Source organism: Cyphomyrmex costatus, unplaced genomic scaffold (assembly GCF_001594065.2).
Source record: "Cyphomyrmex costatus isolate MS0001 unplaced genomic scaffold, Ccosl1.0 scaffold29, whole genome shotgun sequence".
Taxonomy (NCBI): Eukaryota; Metazoa; Arthropoda; class Insecta; order Hymenoptera; family Formicidae; genus Cyphomyrmex; species Cyphomyrmex costatus.
Genome location: NW_017277017.1, coordinates 982,357 through 999,352, shown reverse-complemented (window position 1 = coordinate 999,352; position 16,996 = coordinate 982,357). Strand labels below are relative to the sequence as shown.

Genomic DNA, 16,996 nt, shown 5'->3' with positions numbered 1-16,996 from the left:
TTCCCCCCCCCCCCCCTGGAATTCAATTGAATCATTTATCAAAATTTTCGGAAAATTTTTGCAAGAAATGTAATATTCTTATAAACTTATAATATATGATACATGTTTATAAAGTGCATTTGCATATAAGATATTATTAGAGTTTTAAAATATTTTCGAAGCGACTTACTGATAGTACCGGTTGCTCAGTATACCGACTAATTCTCCGATCCTATCGTCTTTGGCAATGATCGATAGAATAAAATCATTTCCGCGATTCGAATGAATTGTGATAAGTTGGTCCTTTCCAGGTGAAACACTTAGGCCGGTGATTTCCGCTATCGGCATGCCTTTCCTCATGTTCTTGAACTTGACGCCATCAAGCTTATACACGGTATGTTCCGTCACTACCAAAACACGATCCGCCGGCTTGTTGAACCTGCATTATTTTCAGATTATCATATTGTTTATTGCTAGATCTATCATGAAATTATCAACAAAATAAGAAACCTGTTGGTCTTTCTAATAAATGCACTGAATAGAACAGTTTTGAAGTGATCGGTGTTTCGTAGGTTGTTTATTGACGAGTTGAAAACATCGCTTTGAAAATTCTCGTCTGGTTTGCACAGGTAGTTTCCATCCCAGCGACGATCTTGGCCCCAATAAGATCGCTTTGAACGCAACACAGCGCTCGCTGCCATCTGTAAATAAAATTAATGGTATAATCAGTACAAATAGCGAATGTTGTGTTATTGATAATCTATTTTGAATAATCTATTTTGAATAATTGATAATCTATTTTGCAAACGTTAAGCTTTATTAACTATTCAGTTATTAATAATAGACTGCAAAAATTGTCATAAGCACGTACTTTCAATCGAAGTTGTGGCCAATCCTCCCGAGGAATTGCTCTAAGTATCATCCACGCCCACCATCTCGCATACATATTCCTCAAAGCGGGTACCACATGTCTCACAGCAAAATTTTCGCGCGGCCACGGTAAAGTCTTGCCGTAACCTCGCAGATTTTTAGCGCTTCTGAACGTTCTTTCGAGTTGCTTGATATAGATGCGTCGTTTGTATCTTTTGTAATGCTCCATCAGCACCAACGCGGCTTTCATCTTCTTGTATTTCTGACGGCAGATGTATCCTCGCCATTGCTTTTGCAAAAGAATCACGACGCCCGGTATTAAGTCATTGCGCATCTACAAACGAAATAATTAATCAATATTCGCTGTGACTACAATTTTGTCGTGATATATAAAATCCAGATTTAACCAATTAACCTTTTCTAACTCAAATAAGGTCTGCGGCGAGCGAACAAATATCTTCGTGCGACCGTATTTAACGTCGTCCGAGAAATGCTTCTCATTCATCAATGTGCGTACGCCTTCCTTATCACTTTCACCTCGGAAGTTTGGCCATGTATACTGCGATATCATCTTGTACCTGATAACAAAAAATTAAATTTATTATTATTTTTACCACAAAAACAGCTTTACGAGTAGAATACTTATAATTTAATAGATTGTCCAAAAAATAATTTGTAAATCTCTTAAAGTCTTTAATAATCATATAATTCTCAATATTTATTTTTTTATATAGACGTCCTTTTTTATTTATTTCAATCTTATTTTGTTTATTGTTATTCAATAATTATTATCTAATAATTACACAGCAAATGAAATAAGCTGTGTTATTTCGTTTTACCACGTTACAATAGATTCAATACCTTTTTAGAAATCTGTCGTATCGTTGTCTATAAACAAAACCAGCCCGTCTCACCAATATGTTCTCTACAAGTCCCAAGTATCTCACTTGATGGTTTACTCTTTCATTATCGAACACGACTGGAGACTTTACTTCGTTAGGTTTTATGCATCTGACATAAAACGGTTCTTTACTCGCTAAATTTTTCACCAGTGCAATCATAGAATTGCGGAACAATGTACCAGCAGTTAAAGGCCTTTTTGTCGTCTAAAAGATATAATACGCAGATTTTAGGTACGATCTTCTTCATATGAATGAAATCGTGTATCTCCTCTACAGTTATTATGCATTTAACTATTATATAAAATATAGATTATAATATAAATATAACACATATGTGAACAATATCTTTGTACCTTTAAAATATTCTGAGCACCCTCGGGCCACATTTTGCTAATTACGGGATTTTTGCTTTGATATAGCAGACGTTTAAAATCTTGGAAGAGTGTATCTTTGTTCTTATCAAGAAAGCCATTGATATTATAAATCACATCGCCAGCATAATGTTTGATTTTAAATTGTATTCTATGCTCCAGTTCTTTGTCTATCGGTTTTAATTGTCGAGAGCTATAATGTTTATGGTCAACTAATTTTTTATCCATTGCATCAAGAAGCATCTAAAAAAAGGCGTGTTTTTATTTAAAAAAAAAAATCTTTTGCTTAATGTGAAACTTTAGATTTTCTAGCAACCTCATCAGTGACCTTCCCGACGTTGAGGCAAGCTTCATCCATAATTGCTATTATTCCTTTGTGAGTTTGTTCGACCAAATCGCAAATGATCTGATTATTGAAGTATTCAATGTTTTGCCATTCTATTCCTTCTTTCTGATATTCTTCTTGCTCTTGTTTCAGAACCAACTCTGCGACAAAATGTTCGTAATTGCAATTGTTTTATGTTTTAAATTTGTCAATTCGAAGTGTGCCGTGTATATTAAACATTACGCTTACCGATAAAAAGCTGTTGCAGTTTTTCGTTACAATAATTAATACAAAACTGCTCGAAGCTGTTTACATCGAAGATTTCGAAACCGTAGATATCGAGCACACCGATTAATGTTCCGTATTTCTTCATTTCATCGCTGTTATTTACATTGATTGATTCATTGACGAGCGATACTATCCACGTGAACAATCGTTCATATATAGCCTAAAAAATTCGTAAAGATTTTTGTCAATACATGTCAATTATAGAAAACTCTATAAGAAAATAAATAAATTGAATGCATATTAAACGCACCTTCGCTAATGCATCTCGACCGTATTCAGCTTCGATCAAAGTGTGAGTCTTTTGCATGACTTCTCCACCCGCTGCTATGACTCTTTGAGAAAGAGCAGTGCTCAAATCTTTCGAATTGATGGAGAATAAGTTAGCGGTATCATTTAAAGCACTGTTATTTTCGATTATAAGTTTATCGTCATCCAGTCTGAAAGTGATGTTACCCTGAAAAATAATAAAGAAGTAAATCATGTAAATCGCATATAACTACTAATGGGAAAAATATCTAAAATGTTAGTGTTAAGAAAAGTGTTTTACTTTTATGTCAATGGCCTACCAAATGTAAAATACCAGCGATGATATTCCAGATGGTATGCGTTTCATTTCCGGAGAATCCAAGAGTGAACATGGCGTTGCAAACAGTTTTATAGTCGTTTCTGTCGGAGGAGGCTGTCTTATTATTACTTCCATTGCCGATGAAATAATAAGCCGCCGGATCACGGACTAAACGCAGCTTGTTCAACTCGGCCTCACTGCAGCCGTTTAGTAACTAAAAATTAAATTTCTGCTATGACATATTTTGTATTTGCGAGCATATTCCTAGTTTCCAATCACGTAGAAAGTTTCAAGCACGAAATTATTAATGATTGCGAGCAAACGGAACCTGATAAAAGCAGTGAAAATTGCGTTCTCCCTTTTGCTGATAGACCACCCGCGATTTCTCGAGGAGATAGTTAGTCACGTGGCCGCCAATGGGGTCTCCTTTGAAATCAAAATTGATATCCATGTACTTTCCGAAACGTGACGAATTGTCGTTTCTATTTGTCTTGGCATTGCCGAACGCCTCCAATATCGAATTCGATTGGATGAGAACATTTTTCACCCTGTAAAAATGCGTTTTTATCGCGCTTAGGAGCGCTGCGGAAAGAAAAAGATATTTTCACTATAATCTCGACAGAATTTTGTATTTTACATTGAGTATTTGTATGATTGAATAATGTATGATTGTATCTAAAAATACTAAGATTAATCTTATCAGTTATAGAGGTTCATACATAAGACAGATTAGATAGTGAAAACTGATACTAATTGCCATCAGTTTCTAAGTAATCTAAACGATGACCCCGTACCTCTCAATCTCCTGCTGACCGCTGAGATTGGTCACTGCAGCAATATACTTCATGATGATCTTGCTAGCTTCTGTTTTACCAGAACCCGACTCGCCACTTATGACTATACAAGTGTCTCTGCCCTGTTGCTTCATCTCTTTATGCACTGCATCCGCGATCGCAAAAATGTGCGGAGGATTCTCAAACAGTTCTCTCCCTGGAAACGATTTTAGAAATAAAAATATTGCAAAATATATTATTAAAATATAGGGTCTGATCGAATAACATGTAAAAGCAGGCATGACGTGAATTCCTTATAAAAAAATATAAAGAATACATAGAATAAAGTTTTTCGATTTTCTGCTTAGTTTTCAAGAAAATCGAGTTTGAAAATCCGCTGCGTACATACATATGCTGTTGAGTTAAGTTATGGTTCGTCAAACGACGTATAACGTGTACAGTATTTATAAACAATGTTTACACGGAATCTAAAAGCTATTAGGTTTAAAGAAAAACGCAAAGAAAATTTTTAGTGAATAAAAATTTATTTTTTATCAGTGGAACTGTTCTCGTTGTGGATTTTCAAACTCGATTTTCTTGAAATCTAAGCAGAAAATCGAAAAATTTTATTCTGTATATTTAAAAAATTTTTTTTATAAGGAATCACGTTGTGCTTTTATATGTTATTCGACTGGACCTTGTATAGTTAAACGCGTGTATTTTATTTGTTTCAGTCGAATATTCATTTTTAAATAAAAACTATTAATATTTTTTTTCGAACTCACTCATACCTTTATACTTATTAATTTGGTCCACATCGTAAATATTGGTGCTTTTGTAAGGATTAACGCTCACGCAGACTTCGCCGATATATGTGTAAATTTTTCCCCCATTAAATCTGCAACAATATAATAAGAGCAGAGGATACATTTTAAAAAATCTGAAAGATCACAACGTAATATGTAGAATCAATTAGAAATAGAATTAAAACAAAAAAGATAGAATTCTCTATAAGAAATTCGTATTATTAAAATGAAATTTTTCTTTTAATAATAATAATCTTTAAGAAACCGCAGTAACGTAAGCAACCTTATACTTATTCGTGCGTGTAATCTGCACGATTCGATAAAATACTAAGTTTCTTTGAAAAGTAATGGCTTGTATAATAAATAGTTTATTTATAAATAATTTTGTAATTTTATGGAAACTGTGGATATCGATGTGAAAACGAAAGATAAGTATTATTATTTACCAGACAAGAGACTTAACTCAACTTTGAGATTACCGAATGGTATATAATGAGTCACTCGTCCTTACTTCGACGACAATTGCACGCTCGCCAATGTAACTAATTATTTTTTTCTACACGTAGCAAGAAGTTTGAAATAATATATTTAACATACAGAACGTTTTAATGGTTTTTTCAAATCTCTATATATATATATATATATTCGATTAACAAATAAATGCTAAATTTTGACAAATTGAAGAAATATAAATCTAGATAAAAGCACACTGTTCGAATCGATTAGTTTGTTCAACTATTAATTACATAGCGTTAATAAGTGCTATTTTATTAATATATATTAATAATAATAAGCAGTACTAATTATGTGTAGTATTAACTATAGTATTTTGTAGAAAAACTTAAATTAACACAAAAGCAATTCTATTTCTTATTGTTAATTACATTTTTTAACTGTTCTTGCTCGCATTTAATATTTATTCATATTTATTAATGCTTATACTTTTACCAAAAGTATTATATTATAATTAGTTATTGACCATTATCAAGTTTTATAGGGATGACGCGAGCACAATCTGAAAACTATGCAACAACTCAAGGATGATGACGCATTGCCGACATGAGCCCCGATAAGGATTACGCGAGACGCATACATTCGTCGCGTATACATATTCGAGGATACGCGTCTCCGAACGCTCGTTTTCTCGTCATCGTATTTACCGCTAAACGAGCTTGCCCTCGTGTGCTTCCCGGCTTGCGTTGGCGTCGAATAACATGAGTCGTCGTCTAAAATGATGACATAAATCGGTAAAAATAAAATCTCAACCCATGTATCAGTTTTTGAACTGCATGCATTGAATTTAATTTTAAGGAATATATTAAAATGACCTAAACTATAGTTCAAAATATTAAATTAATAGATATCATACAGCGAACTAAAAACGTTCAAACGAATCAAGACTCTTTTTTTAATTGTTAAATATTCTATCTGTACTGTACTTTAATTATCAATCATTTTATCATAATACAATCGTTTGAGACTTCTAATTCGGATTCTTTCTCTTGGTGAAATCGTTAAAATTGCTAGGAGAAACGAATCACGTTTTACATTAAAGAATTTAATAGATGTTGCACCTGAAAAAAAGAAAAGATTTTATCACGAGTATAATTCGCTATTTAACATTAAATAAAAGTAAGACCTTCACGTACGATTTTCCGTATATACTATTTTGCTTCTTTCTCGTGAAAGTTGCAGTTTAGCGAATAGCTGGGGTTGTGTTAATGGTTTTGAAGCGTGGAGGAAAAATAATAAGCGAACCCGTTTGAAATCTAGCTTAGAAATAAGCTAGATTTCAAACGAGTTCACATATTATTTTTTAGATACAAGGTATCGAAAAGATATGGATCTAGTCATCTAAAGCTGATATCACACAGTTCTGCCCGAAAAACTTTCTAGCTACTTGATAATATGTTATATTATTATAGTAATAAGTATCAAGATGCTTCGAATTAGTTCGAATATATCATAAAAAATTCGAATAAATTCGAATATGATTCGAAATTATATAATGTTATTAAATGTCTTGAGAAGTATTGAATGTCTTAAAAAGTTTCGAATGTCTTGAAAAGTCTTGAATGACTTGAAAAGTCTTAAATGTTTTAAAAAGTCTTGAATGTTTTGAAAAGTCTTAAACATTTTAATACATTTAAAAAAAAAATGAAACTTTAGAGACAATAATTTTAGAGTTATTAATTTTAGTAATTTTTGTTTAATTGCAGAGAGCAAAAAATATATAAGTAAACATAAATAATAATATGTCAAACATTAATATACATCGTACAATATATTAAATAAATGTATTAGATGTATGTTGTTAATATTACTATTTAAAAATTACGCGTTACTATTATCGTTACTTACAGTAAAAAGTAACGCGTTACGTTACTTCAAAATACATATAACGGAAAAACCGTTGGTTTTGAAAAAATGATTGCAGTTATCACAAATATAATTTTTGGAAAGGTAACGAGAACCTTTTTTTTAATCGAAGAAATCGAAAATTATCAAGATTTTTAAGTTAAGACTTTCAAGATCTATTAAGACTTTCAAGACATATCAAGACTTTCAAGAGTATATAGCTTTGAATAACATTCAAAATGTTTCGAAACAGAACAATGACTAAATTAATAGAAAAATTCGCAAGAGATATCATTGAATATCCATCACTAAATATAACGTTATGATAAACAAGATAATGCTTAGCAATTCACTTACATAATCATAATTTGTAAGAGAAAGTCTTGCTTTGCTCTTTATATATGTGGATTCATATAAATCAGATCTTTCAAACTGTAATTGAAATCTTCAGGCTGTTCCTTAAAATTAAATGTTTTATAACACATTTTTGATATTATTTATCTATTTTTAAATAATTGTTTGATTTCATTAATCCGTATCCATACGTTCATATAAATGATTAATTCCTAATTGAGTTTCCTTATATTCAATCATATCTTTATGCCTAATTAAACGCGATTCCTCTGTGCTTAATTTGATTTGATCTAACATGCAGATCTATTTGAGATTTCACGTAATATGTCTAGAGTGCACGATGAATCAGAGCGCGTAATCCATTTTCACTCATACATATCTATACATCTTCCAAGAAATAATGCGTCATGCATTGTGTATTATTGACCTTCGAATGTTATGAGTGAATTTAAATCTTAGTCTAGCGCAGTAATTCTACAAAGCATAAAAAATATGATGTAGTTGAAGTTTGGAGCACTCCAGGAGCGAAAATTCAATGTAAGCTTATAAAAAATATGATAGTAAGTTGAACGTCATTATTTTGACGTAAAAATCAAGAGAAAGATGTCATTTTAGATCAAAATAACGACATCTTGCTGCCTGGATTCTATTCAACATTCTTCATAAAAAAAGCTTTTAACTTGCACAAAAAACTTCATGTATATCGCGGATAGATAAAATATTTACAAATATCAAAAACGTTAATCAAATGATGGTTTTTTTTGGTACACACAAAAAAGTACATATATTCTGTATTTAAATCTTAATTATCTCTTTTAAGTATTTCCAAAATTCATTTATTCGCAAATTTATTATATCACAAGTACAAAATTCATTCAAAATATTTTCTGTGAATTTCAGTTTAATTTCAATTAAGATTATTAAATTAAAATAAAATTTTAAAATTTTATAAACTTCAAAAGAAAGTAATTGCTTTGATAATAAATATTATAGAAGATAAAATTCTTCTAAAATTAGTAAAATATATTTTAAGACTATTATCAAAAAAATATTCTTTGTTAAAAATAACAGTTGCTTAAAAGAAAAAAAATAAACTGAGTAATCATTTAGCAATAGAATATTTTTCTGTGTCTATTATAAAGATTGTCCAGATTTTAGAAAGGTTAAAAAATTTTTTGCAATTATAAAGTCATCATTCTCTAACATGCTAATAATTGTGGGAAAAATATATGTATTAACGGCAGCTTTATATTGCGTTATGTGACTCTGGTTTTTTCATCATGCCACTTCGCGGTGGATGCACGCAATGTACTCGTTGCGTGAATACACACGCTCTTTTTCCACAAAATGATGCACCCGCGCAACCGTGCAACACGTATAATATCATTGCTTCCGCCAGTTGCTCACAGTGTGATATTCAATTCCATGCTCTTCACGATATAGATAGACGATACAGCCAAGTGAATTGGAGTAGTTGCCCTGACGTCTTCTTTTTTGCGATGCGAAGCGACAATTTTCTTGACTCGCACGCGTATTTATTTAGACTTATCAGCACGTTATTTATCTATGGAAACCATTCAGAAAATTTGGCAGCAAAACAGAATAAAGATCCCGTTTACGAAGAGATATTTATTATTTAGTTAAATTGTCATTTATCTCTGGAAATAATTTGGCAAAATAATTAAAGGTCTTATTATTTATAACATTGAGAAAAAAGTTTACTAAATTCTAATAAATATTCCTTTGAAAATAATCCTAACAGAATATTTACTAAATGTAAACACATATTTTTAGACACAGGAACCATTAGTATGATTCAACTATCATTTTTTTGTCTAACTATTTATTAACTATAAAACTAAATATTTCACTAGGTTTGCATTCAAAAAAATATTTATTAAAATTGAATAAATCTTTTTTACAATGTAGACAATTAATTATATTGAAAATTAATTAATAATTTGTATCAATTCTAAAGATTCAATTTAACGAGATATGTTTCTTGATATTAATCTTGTGATCAGTTCAAATACTAAACGATTGTATCACTATATATATATATATATATATATATATGAATAAAAAACTCAAGAAAAATATAAAAAGATATTATATTAATAAAAGTCACCAAATATCAGAGCAAAAATTTTAAATAAAATATCAATAAAAAAATTAATTAAATTTTAGGCCAAATAGACTCGAATAGGCCAACAGGGTTAAATATTTCTTCAACGAGACACCGATCATTTTTGTTTGGAGGAAATTTAGTTTCGTGAAAGAAATAGATGAGTTTACGACTGTCTACGACGACTGTTTCGATTGACTAAATTAATTTGCTAATCGCTATTTTCAATTCTATATCTCTGTCTATCAAGGTACAAAAAAGACGAATTAACTGCAGTTAACGTTGATTAACAGCCGGTCGCACATTAATTATATTATTTATCATCTAGAATACGACTGCAGCCATGCAATGGTCTATATAATAACTCGTTACATTAGCCGTCTATTTTTAAATTGCAGTCTCTCGCCTGCAATGCGGAAAAGTGACATCCAGTTAAGTAATAATTGGTGACGGTGCAACTGGTCTGGGAAAAGTTGTCACTGAAATCATTAAATGAAAACGAAAGTATGAAACACGATTATGCTTCGAACTAAATTACTTCCAAGATTTATAAGCTTTCCGATATGTACTTACATGTGTTTCATAATTATAATTGTTTTTCTTTTTTAATTGTAAAATATATACTCCTCGTGAATAACAGTCCAATAATAATCCAACAAAAAAATTAAAAAAAACATTTTTTTTTTATTTTCTCTTGATTTGTTTGCTTTAAAAGAAGATCTAATTACATCCAATTAAAAATGTCGAAATAAAATAACGTGATGCATGTTTCATAGAAAATATGATTAAAAAGTGCCTGTTTTTTATATTAAAATTATAACATGAATTAAATATCAAATTATATCAAAGATACTCCGTTTTCTTTTCTGGTGCTTCCTCCAATTCATTCTTAATTTAGAAAATAAAAAAAACTCAAACAAACTTATGTTCATATCTTCTGTTTTGTGTTTCTAGACTCACCTAAAATATAAAGGTGCTTTCCTGTCAATGACACAAGTGGACAAAAACATCATTTTTATCTTTCTTGACATTCAGTGAGTAACAAAGATATATACAGAACAACACTTGTGTCGACTTACGTCATCAAATAAAAAAACACCCTAACAATTCACAAGGATTAAAATATATAAAGATGTAGACATTATTTTTATATATAACAAGTTTCTCACTTTTCATTTCCTAAAAATTAAAATATATAAAGATGCAAATTATTTTGGAGCCGGGTAAATTTTATTATCGAGCTTTCAGCCTTGCGCGCCCGACTCTCGCAAAAACACAGCCCATCACTAGCTAGAATTAACTTCCCAAGGCTGTCCGGTAGAAATGACCTCGACGACGTCTCTCTGGACGTTGTCGTCGCCTTCAGCAGGTCAAGTTCAACATGCATCAGGAATAATAACATTCCAAGCACGTAAAAGATAAGAGAAAAAGAGAAAAGTAACAAACAGAGATCTGTATGTTACTTCATTCTCTATTTCTACTTAAGTCATCCTAAATATCATCTATAATTACTTCACGCGCGTATTTTCACTTTCACTGATTGTGAGTAATATATACAATATAAATAATAAAGAACTCTATTTCTCGAAACAAAAAGTGATAACATACATAATACGTGATCATTCGATCAACATCTACAAATCTTCAAATATCTCCAAAACAGTTCTCCGTTCCTGTTTGAACTTTTGAAGTAAAGTGAGAACTGAGAATTGGAGAGAATGCAGAAAAGGTGAACGTAAAAACCCTTCACTATCTCTAGGCGACCACCTGCCGACGACGCGCAAGCCACGCCCTCTCGCGAGCGCAGGGGTGAACCGAGCAAAGATAGCGCGGGGCGCTCCCCGCTGTCCACCTGTCAAGAATCGCGTCTGCAAGACTTTTTTCAAAGTCGCCGATACTCCGGAGTTGTACGCACCTTGTCTTCAGATTCTCCACCACGCGCTCGACCGTGATTTCGTCGAGCAACACAAAGTCGCCGATGCCGACGTCGTGGTTTGCCATGTCTGTCTCGCTCGCTCGCTCACACCGATGCTCACGATTGTAACAAACTGCACTTTAGTCAATCACCACGTGTTACCACCGCGCGCGACCGATCCGCGCGCACCACTGACGGTTGGCGGCCGGCGGGTTGGTTCGCTCGGTGGCTCGGCGCACGTCCCACCGTCGACCAACTTCGCTATCTCGCACGAGCAGCGAATGCGGTCATCTTCAGCCTGCGGTGTTCCTTCCCGCGTCCCGGGCCGTCCCCATCGCGGTCGATGACGGTGCGTGACAGTGCCGTACATGTCGAAACGCTCCGCGATGGCCTGATGGGTGATTAAAACTCGCGATTCAAGATAGCAATCAAGAACCGAAAAAATATTTTCGAAAAATGTCACATATGAAAATTTAAGAAACCTACAATTTACGTAACTTGTTACTATATAACAATTTCGTACATTTTTGTACACCGCATATTTGTCAAGAATATATAACCTCAAGTTTGTTTTGCTGACTTTTTTACATTGTTCATCTTTTCTTTTTTTTTTTCTCCGCGATGATGAAGAAACAAGGAGAAAAGTTAAACGAGAAGTTTAGTTGAGAAGAACAAATCTCATTTAATTTATTTTTCTAAGACAGAAACGTAAAAAGTGAAATTTTTTCCATTATTTCCCATTGCAAAATTTTCATGTTGCCGTCTCAAAAATAAAAAATTACGCTGTCCCGAAACTGCAGAATATGGAATAAAAAGTTATTTCGTCCGTGTAAACAAAACAATGCGAACAACTTGAGTTATATGTCCATTTCTGTCAATGTAGATTAACTTTAATCTTGGTTTAACTTACTTAATTTTAATCTTTTTCTGATTCTTAGAATTAGAACAAGATAAAAAGTAAGTTAAACCGAGATTAAGGTTAATTTACATTGATAGAAATTTACTTTAAGACGACTTTGACAAAACTCCAATTAATCGGCAATTAACTCGATCGGCAGCGAATCGCTTAAAACAATTAAATCTCTACTATACAGTTCATTTTTCATAATTTTTTTAAATAATTTTATTAATTTATTTTATTTCACTCGAATTATTAAATAAAATAGTGCTGATAAATTAAATTAATCGAAGTTTGGTCAAATATGATCCTGATAACTCTATATATGACTCTCGCGAATGTAAGAAATTTTATTTTCAGGTAGGACATAATTGAGCACAATTTAAAAATCGTATAAAAATCACATTAGCATATCAAAACCTTATTACAAAATTATCATTAAAAGTCGAATGACATCATTATATATGAATTTTCTTAAAATTATTTTAACGTGATGTCATATATATCTTAATCTTATTATAATTTTGTGTTCTACCTGGATTATGACTCTTTACCTAACTGTGTCTCTTTAAAAAATTCCTGTAATAAGTTTCTATTATTACAGAAACACGATAATGTTTTTCCATAAAGTTAAACTTTTTACACAGTTTCTCTCTCTCTCTCTTCGCTTCTTTTTCACGTGTTGAAGATAAGAAGAGAAAAGAGATTAACTGTGCAAGAAATTCAGCTAAAAAACTAAGTAATTTTTCCTCTAAAACGGAAACGTGAACATTTTTATGTACATATGTACGTACACGTACATACACACAATACATAAAAGAATTTAGAGTTTTCATGTTTCACTGCAATTACATGAACGACTTGTCTGACTAGAGTCTCTCGCGGAGCGTACGCCCCTGGCGTACGCGGAAGAGACGGACGGCGCGTGCGCTGCAAGCTCGCACACACCCGCGCTTGTTCACCTTTATTTTTGGAAGCGACTGGAAGCGGTAAGTGAGCGGGTTGGAGCGGGTGAAACGTTTCAGCGGCGGTTGTCATATTACTGTGTCACTAGAGTGTTGCAGACTACTGGCGTGTTCGGATGTACGTGCGTATGCGCATGACTCCGAGCCATCATCATCACGAGCGATGTCGACGCGAAGGGCAATGCCGACGATGACGATGTTTAAGTCGAGAATTGGCTCGACACCGCTGACGAATGGCAATGGCAATCTCGCCGAGATCCAGAAATCGACGCCAGCGAGACTCTGGTCGAAGATTCGCATGAACGAGTGGACGTTCAGTCTGACGCTCTTCACCTTCTCGCTCGCCATCATCGTGGGCAAGCTGTTCATGAATTATGGTAGATAAACGCGAATCGCATTTACGGATATCTTGTACTTCTCAATTTCCTTTAAATCAGCACGTCGCATGAGCCTTTCTACCTCCCGAGATCAGACGCGATGCCAAGCTTCCGTTCGCGCGTCCACGAATCTCAATTGAGGTTAGATGTATCATTTAAAGCATTTAAACGTACACTTTCTGTTTTTGATTCTGTTGAAAGGGACGTTCCTAGCGATCTGAATCGCTTCCACAAGGAGATATCGTTGTGTCACGCGAACGACAGTAGATCGTCGCCGGTAGGACATACCCGTTCTGGGTCAATCCGTCGTATACACAAGTTTTTGTTTTGGTTACATTGGAAGCGGGATTGCTGACGATATATATACGAATCCGTCTCGAGAGGAAGCCTGTGCCGTTGCACGCCGATATGTACTTGACTTTTATTTTGTCTTCTGTCAAAACGCGACAAACTGTGAAACGGAAATTTTTGCTGTAGTTTCTCTAATTATATTTTCTGTATACTTACATTGGATATGTTCTTCTCAGTTATGCCTTTCTATATATTTGCCTTTCTCTTTCTTTGCCTTTGCAGCATGGGCAAGTGATTGTTTTATTAAAAAACAAAGAGGTAGAAATGTAGCTGAAAAAAACAGATCTAATGATATTTCTATAATAATTTGTCCAGGTGATTGTTCGTTAATTTGCCTGTTGTGTGTTCTAATTATTTATTATCAACAAATGTATTTCTAGAATTATTTATGTGATATTAATCATTTATGCTTTCCAATTTATGTTAATATTGACTTTATTAATGCCATAAGACAAGAACTTAACACAATCTAAAATTAAAATCATTTGTTTATTTTAATTATACAAATTGTACTGCTATAAATTAATGTTCTATCTCATTTTTATGCCTACATCAAATTAGAGATTGAGATTGAATTTGACTAATTAAAATAAAGTTCATTAAATTAGATATAACAATTGTTATTGTATTTGTATATTTACATATAAATATTACTTGTAAGCATAAAAACATGCTTTGACCGAAAATGGCGTTCTTCTCTCTTATTTGTGTTTAAATTATTTCTTGATCTATTTTATTTAATATTAGTTGGTATTCATTTTCTTTGTTAGTTAAATTTAATCTCAATTTTTAGTCTGATATGGATATTAAAACGCTCGAAAACCAGACAATTCTCATCTCCGTTGTGATTTCATTAAACGAATTATTTCTCGCAAAAATTAACAATTGTAGATAGCATAAAACACTAGTAATATTCCAGCAGCGTTGCAACGTTGTTGCAATATTGCTGGGATGTTTTATGTTATCTGGAATTGCATAAGCTTTATTTCTGATAGGTAAAGACGCACAGGTGAAAGAAATAAATCTAATACGTTTTAGCAATAATTTTCCAGGCAATCGATTGTTAAGTTGCTTATATGTTTTCATTATTATTTGTTGTCAATTTGTATATTTCTTAAATTATTTATATAATATTAACTGCTTTAAAGCGAAAATCTAACTTGGATCACGAAAGTCTTGTTTATTTATATAAATTTAACATTGTATCGTTATGAATCAGCATTCTGTTTTGTTCTCTTAGGATGTTTGAAAACCAGACGATTCTCTAGTCGCTGTTCTGATTTCAATAAACAAATTATTCCTTGTCAAAGAATTAACGATTTATTCTGTAAACTTTATTCCTTTCAGAAAACACATTGTATCATGCGTTGTACAAGAGATGAAGAGATAACAGATAACAGATGATTGCTGCGGTGTTTTCCAAAAGTTTTATCATGTAAACGTGCGGTCTCCAAACTCGTGTTAAAATGCATGCGTCGTGCACATATAGCCTGCAGTCTTCGATTATATTTTTAACGGGGCGCGTGACCTATTTCTATTATGAGATCATCTTTCCCGGACGACGCGAGTCCTTCGATCCTCTCCAGTTTCCTCGCCCATGCATTTATTATATGAGATCATTGCCCATGACCGAATTTGTCAAGGCCATGTCGTCGTTTTAAAAGTACGTGCCTGACTAGTCATAAAAAAGAAAAGACAACTACAGAGAGCCAACAAGAAAAACTCTTTTATTTATCTTATCTTTTATCTTATCACATTTAATTAATTAATTATTTTTACATATAAACTTGGAAGATTTCACGCGTTAGAATGTAATATAATTTTAATATTTAATATTTTATTTTAGAATTTATAATATATTTTAATTGAAATATTTATATTTTAATTGAAAAATTATAATTAAATTATTTGTAATATTTTGAAAAAAGAATAACAAATTAGTTTAAATTAAATGTTTTCTTTTACGAATTAATGTAATTTATAAAAGCTTTATAACTTTTTCTCTGTCATTCTTTCTAAAGATTTATAATTATATGGCTGATATGAGTTTCTCATGCTCTGCCCTTAGGAAAGCTTTTGTCATGGCAATCCGGCGATCGATACTCTATGCCATCGGTGGCAATATTTACGCAAATGTATGAAACAATACCGAGTATGTCCGAAGTTTTGTCGAAATTTGATGCGAAAAAATTGCCGACGGATAACAGAAGGCTCTTGAACGCCAATAATCAATACGCGGAAGCAGCTGCTGATATGCTGATAGCATATTTTGACAGATTTGGGTGGCTGTTGAAAGCAACGATGAGCGGACTTGTGATAACAGGTTTCTCCTGGTTTATTCTTTACAAGGACAGCAGTATACCCGGTGTTAATCCACCGTCTCCTTTCAGCCCTTCCAAGCAAAGGTAGGCTCTTATTTATATATATATAAGAGAGAGAGAGAGAGAGAAAGTAACACTTGCGTAAATTGTACATTTTTTATTGTACAATGTATAATTAACAAAGATGTATGAAAATATTGAAAATCTAAATATGAAAATAAAAATCTATATCTTCTATTGCTCATCAATTTATTAAAAATAAATAGATAAATTTTATACTTATGCTGCTTGAAAAATTGCAAATGTGTCGCGATTTACATCTCTTAATATTGCTTATTTCAGGATACATGGCAGCTCGAGAATACAGATAAATTATTTAGTTGGTGTGCTAAATGGAATATTATTTTTCGTCTATATGTGTCTTTAACGCAGTGAAGACCTCAGTTTTCAAAA

The 16,996-nt window shown here is 32.5% G+C and overlaps 2 protein-coding genes across 2 annotated transcripts in view; one reads left to right on the top strand and one right to left on the bottom strand.

Annotated features, from left to right (window-relative positions):
• Window positions 1–11,810, bottom strand: part of Myo31DF (Unconventional myosin ID) — a 12,351-nt gene extending 541 nt beyond the window's left edge. The window contains exons 1-14 of the mRNA XM_018541497.1: window positions 11,632–11,810; window positions 4,865–4,971; window positions 4,095–4,290; window positions 3,629–3,848; window positions 3,302–3,514; window positions 2,986–3,189; window positions 2,697–2,895; window positions 2,439–2,608; window positions 2,105–2,365; window positions 1,711–1,955; window positions 1,265–1,427; window positions 851–1,183; window positions 490–680; window positions 170–418 (exon numbers count right to left, since the gene is read on the bottom strand). Coding sequence (XP_018396999.1) covers window positions 170–418; window positions 490–680; window positions 851–1,183; window positions 1,265–1,427; window positions 1,711–1,955; window positions 2,105–2,365; window positions 2,439–2,608; window positions 2,697–2,895; window positions 2,986–3,189; window positions 3,302–3,514; window positions 3,629–3,848; window positions 4,095–4,290; window positions 4,865–4,971; window positions 11,632–11,717 — 2,837 coding nt within the window. The 5' untranslated portion in view covers window positions 11,718–11,810. The remainder of the gene's footprint in view (window positions 1–169; window positions 419–489; window positions 681–850; window positions 1,184–1,264; window positions 1,428–1,710; window positions 1,956–2,104; window positions 2,366–2,438; window positions 2,609–2,696; window positions 2,896–2,985; window positions 3,190–3,301; window positions 3,515–3,628; window positions 3,849–4,094; window positions 4,291–4,864; window positions 4,972–11,631) is intronic.
• Window positions 11,811–13,491: 1,681 nt separating this feature from the next.
• LOC108775187 (uncharacterized) lies at window positions 13,492–16,996 on the top strand. Its single transcript, XM_018541477.1, has 4 exons — window positions 13,492–13,518; window positions 13,584–13,871; window positions 16,291–16,627; window positions 16,886–16,996. The coding sequence occupies exons 2-4, from the start codon at window positions 13,658–13,660 to the stop codon at window positions 16,968–16,970; spliced, it is 636 nt and encodes a 211-aa protein (XP_018396979.1). The 5' UTR covers window positions 13,492–13,518; window positions 13,584–13,657; the 3' UTR covers window positions 16,971–16,996.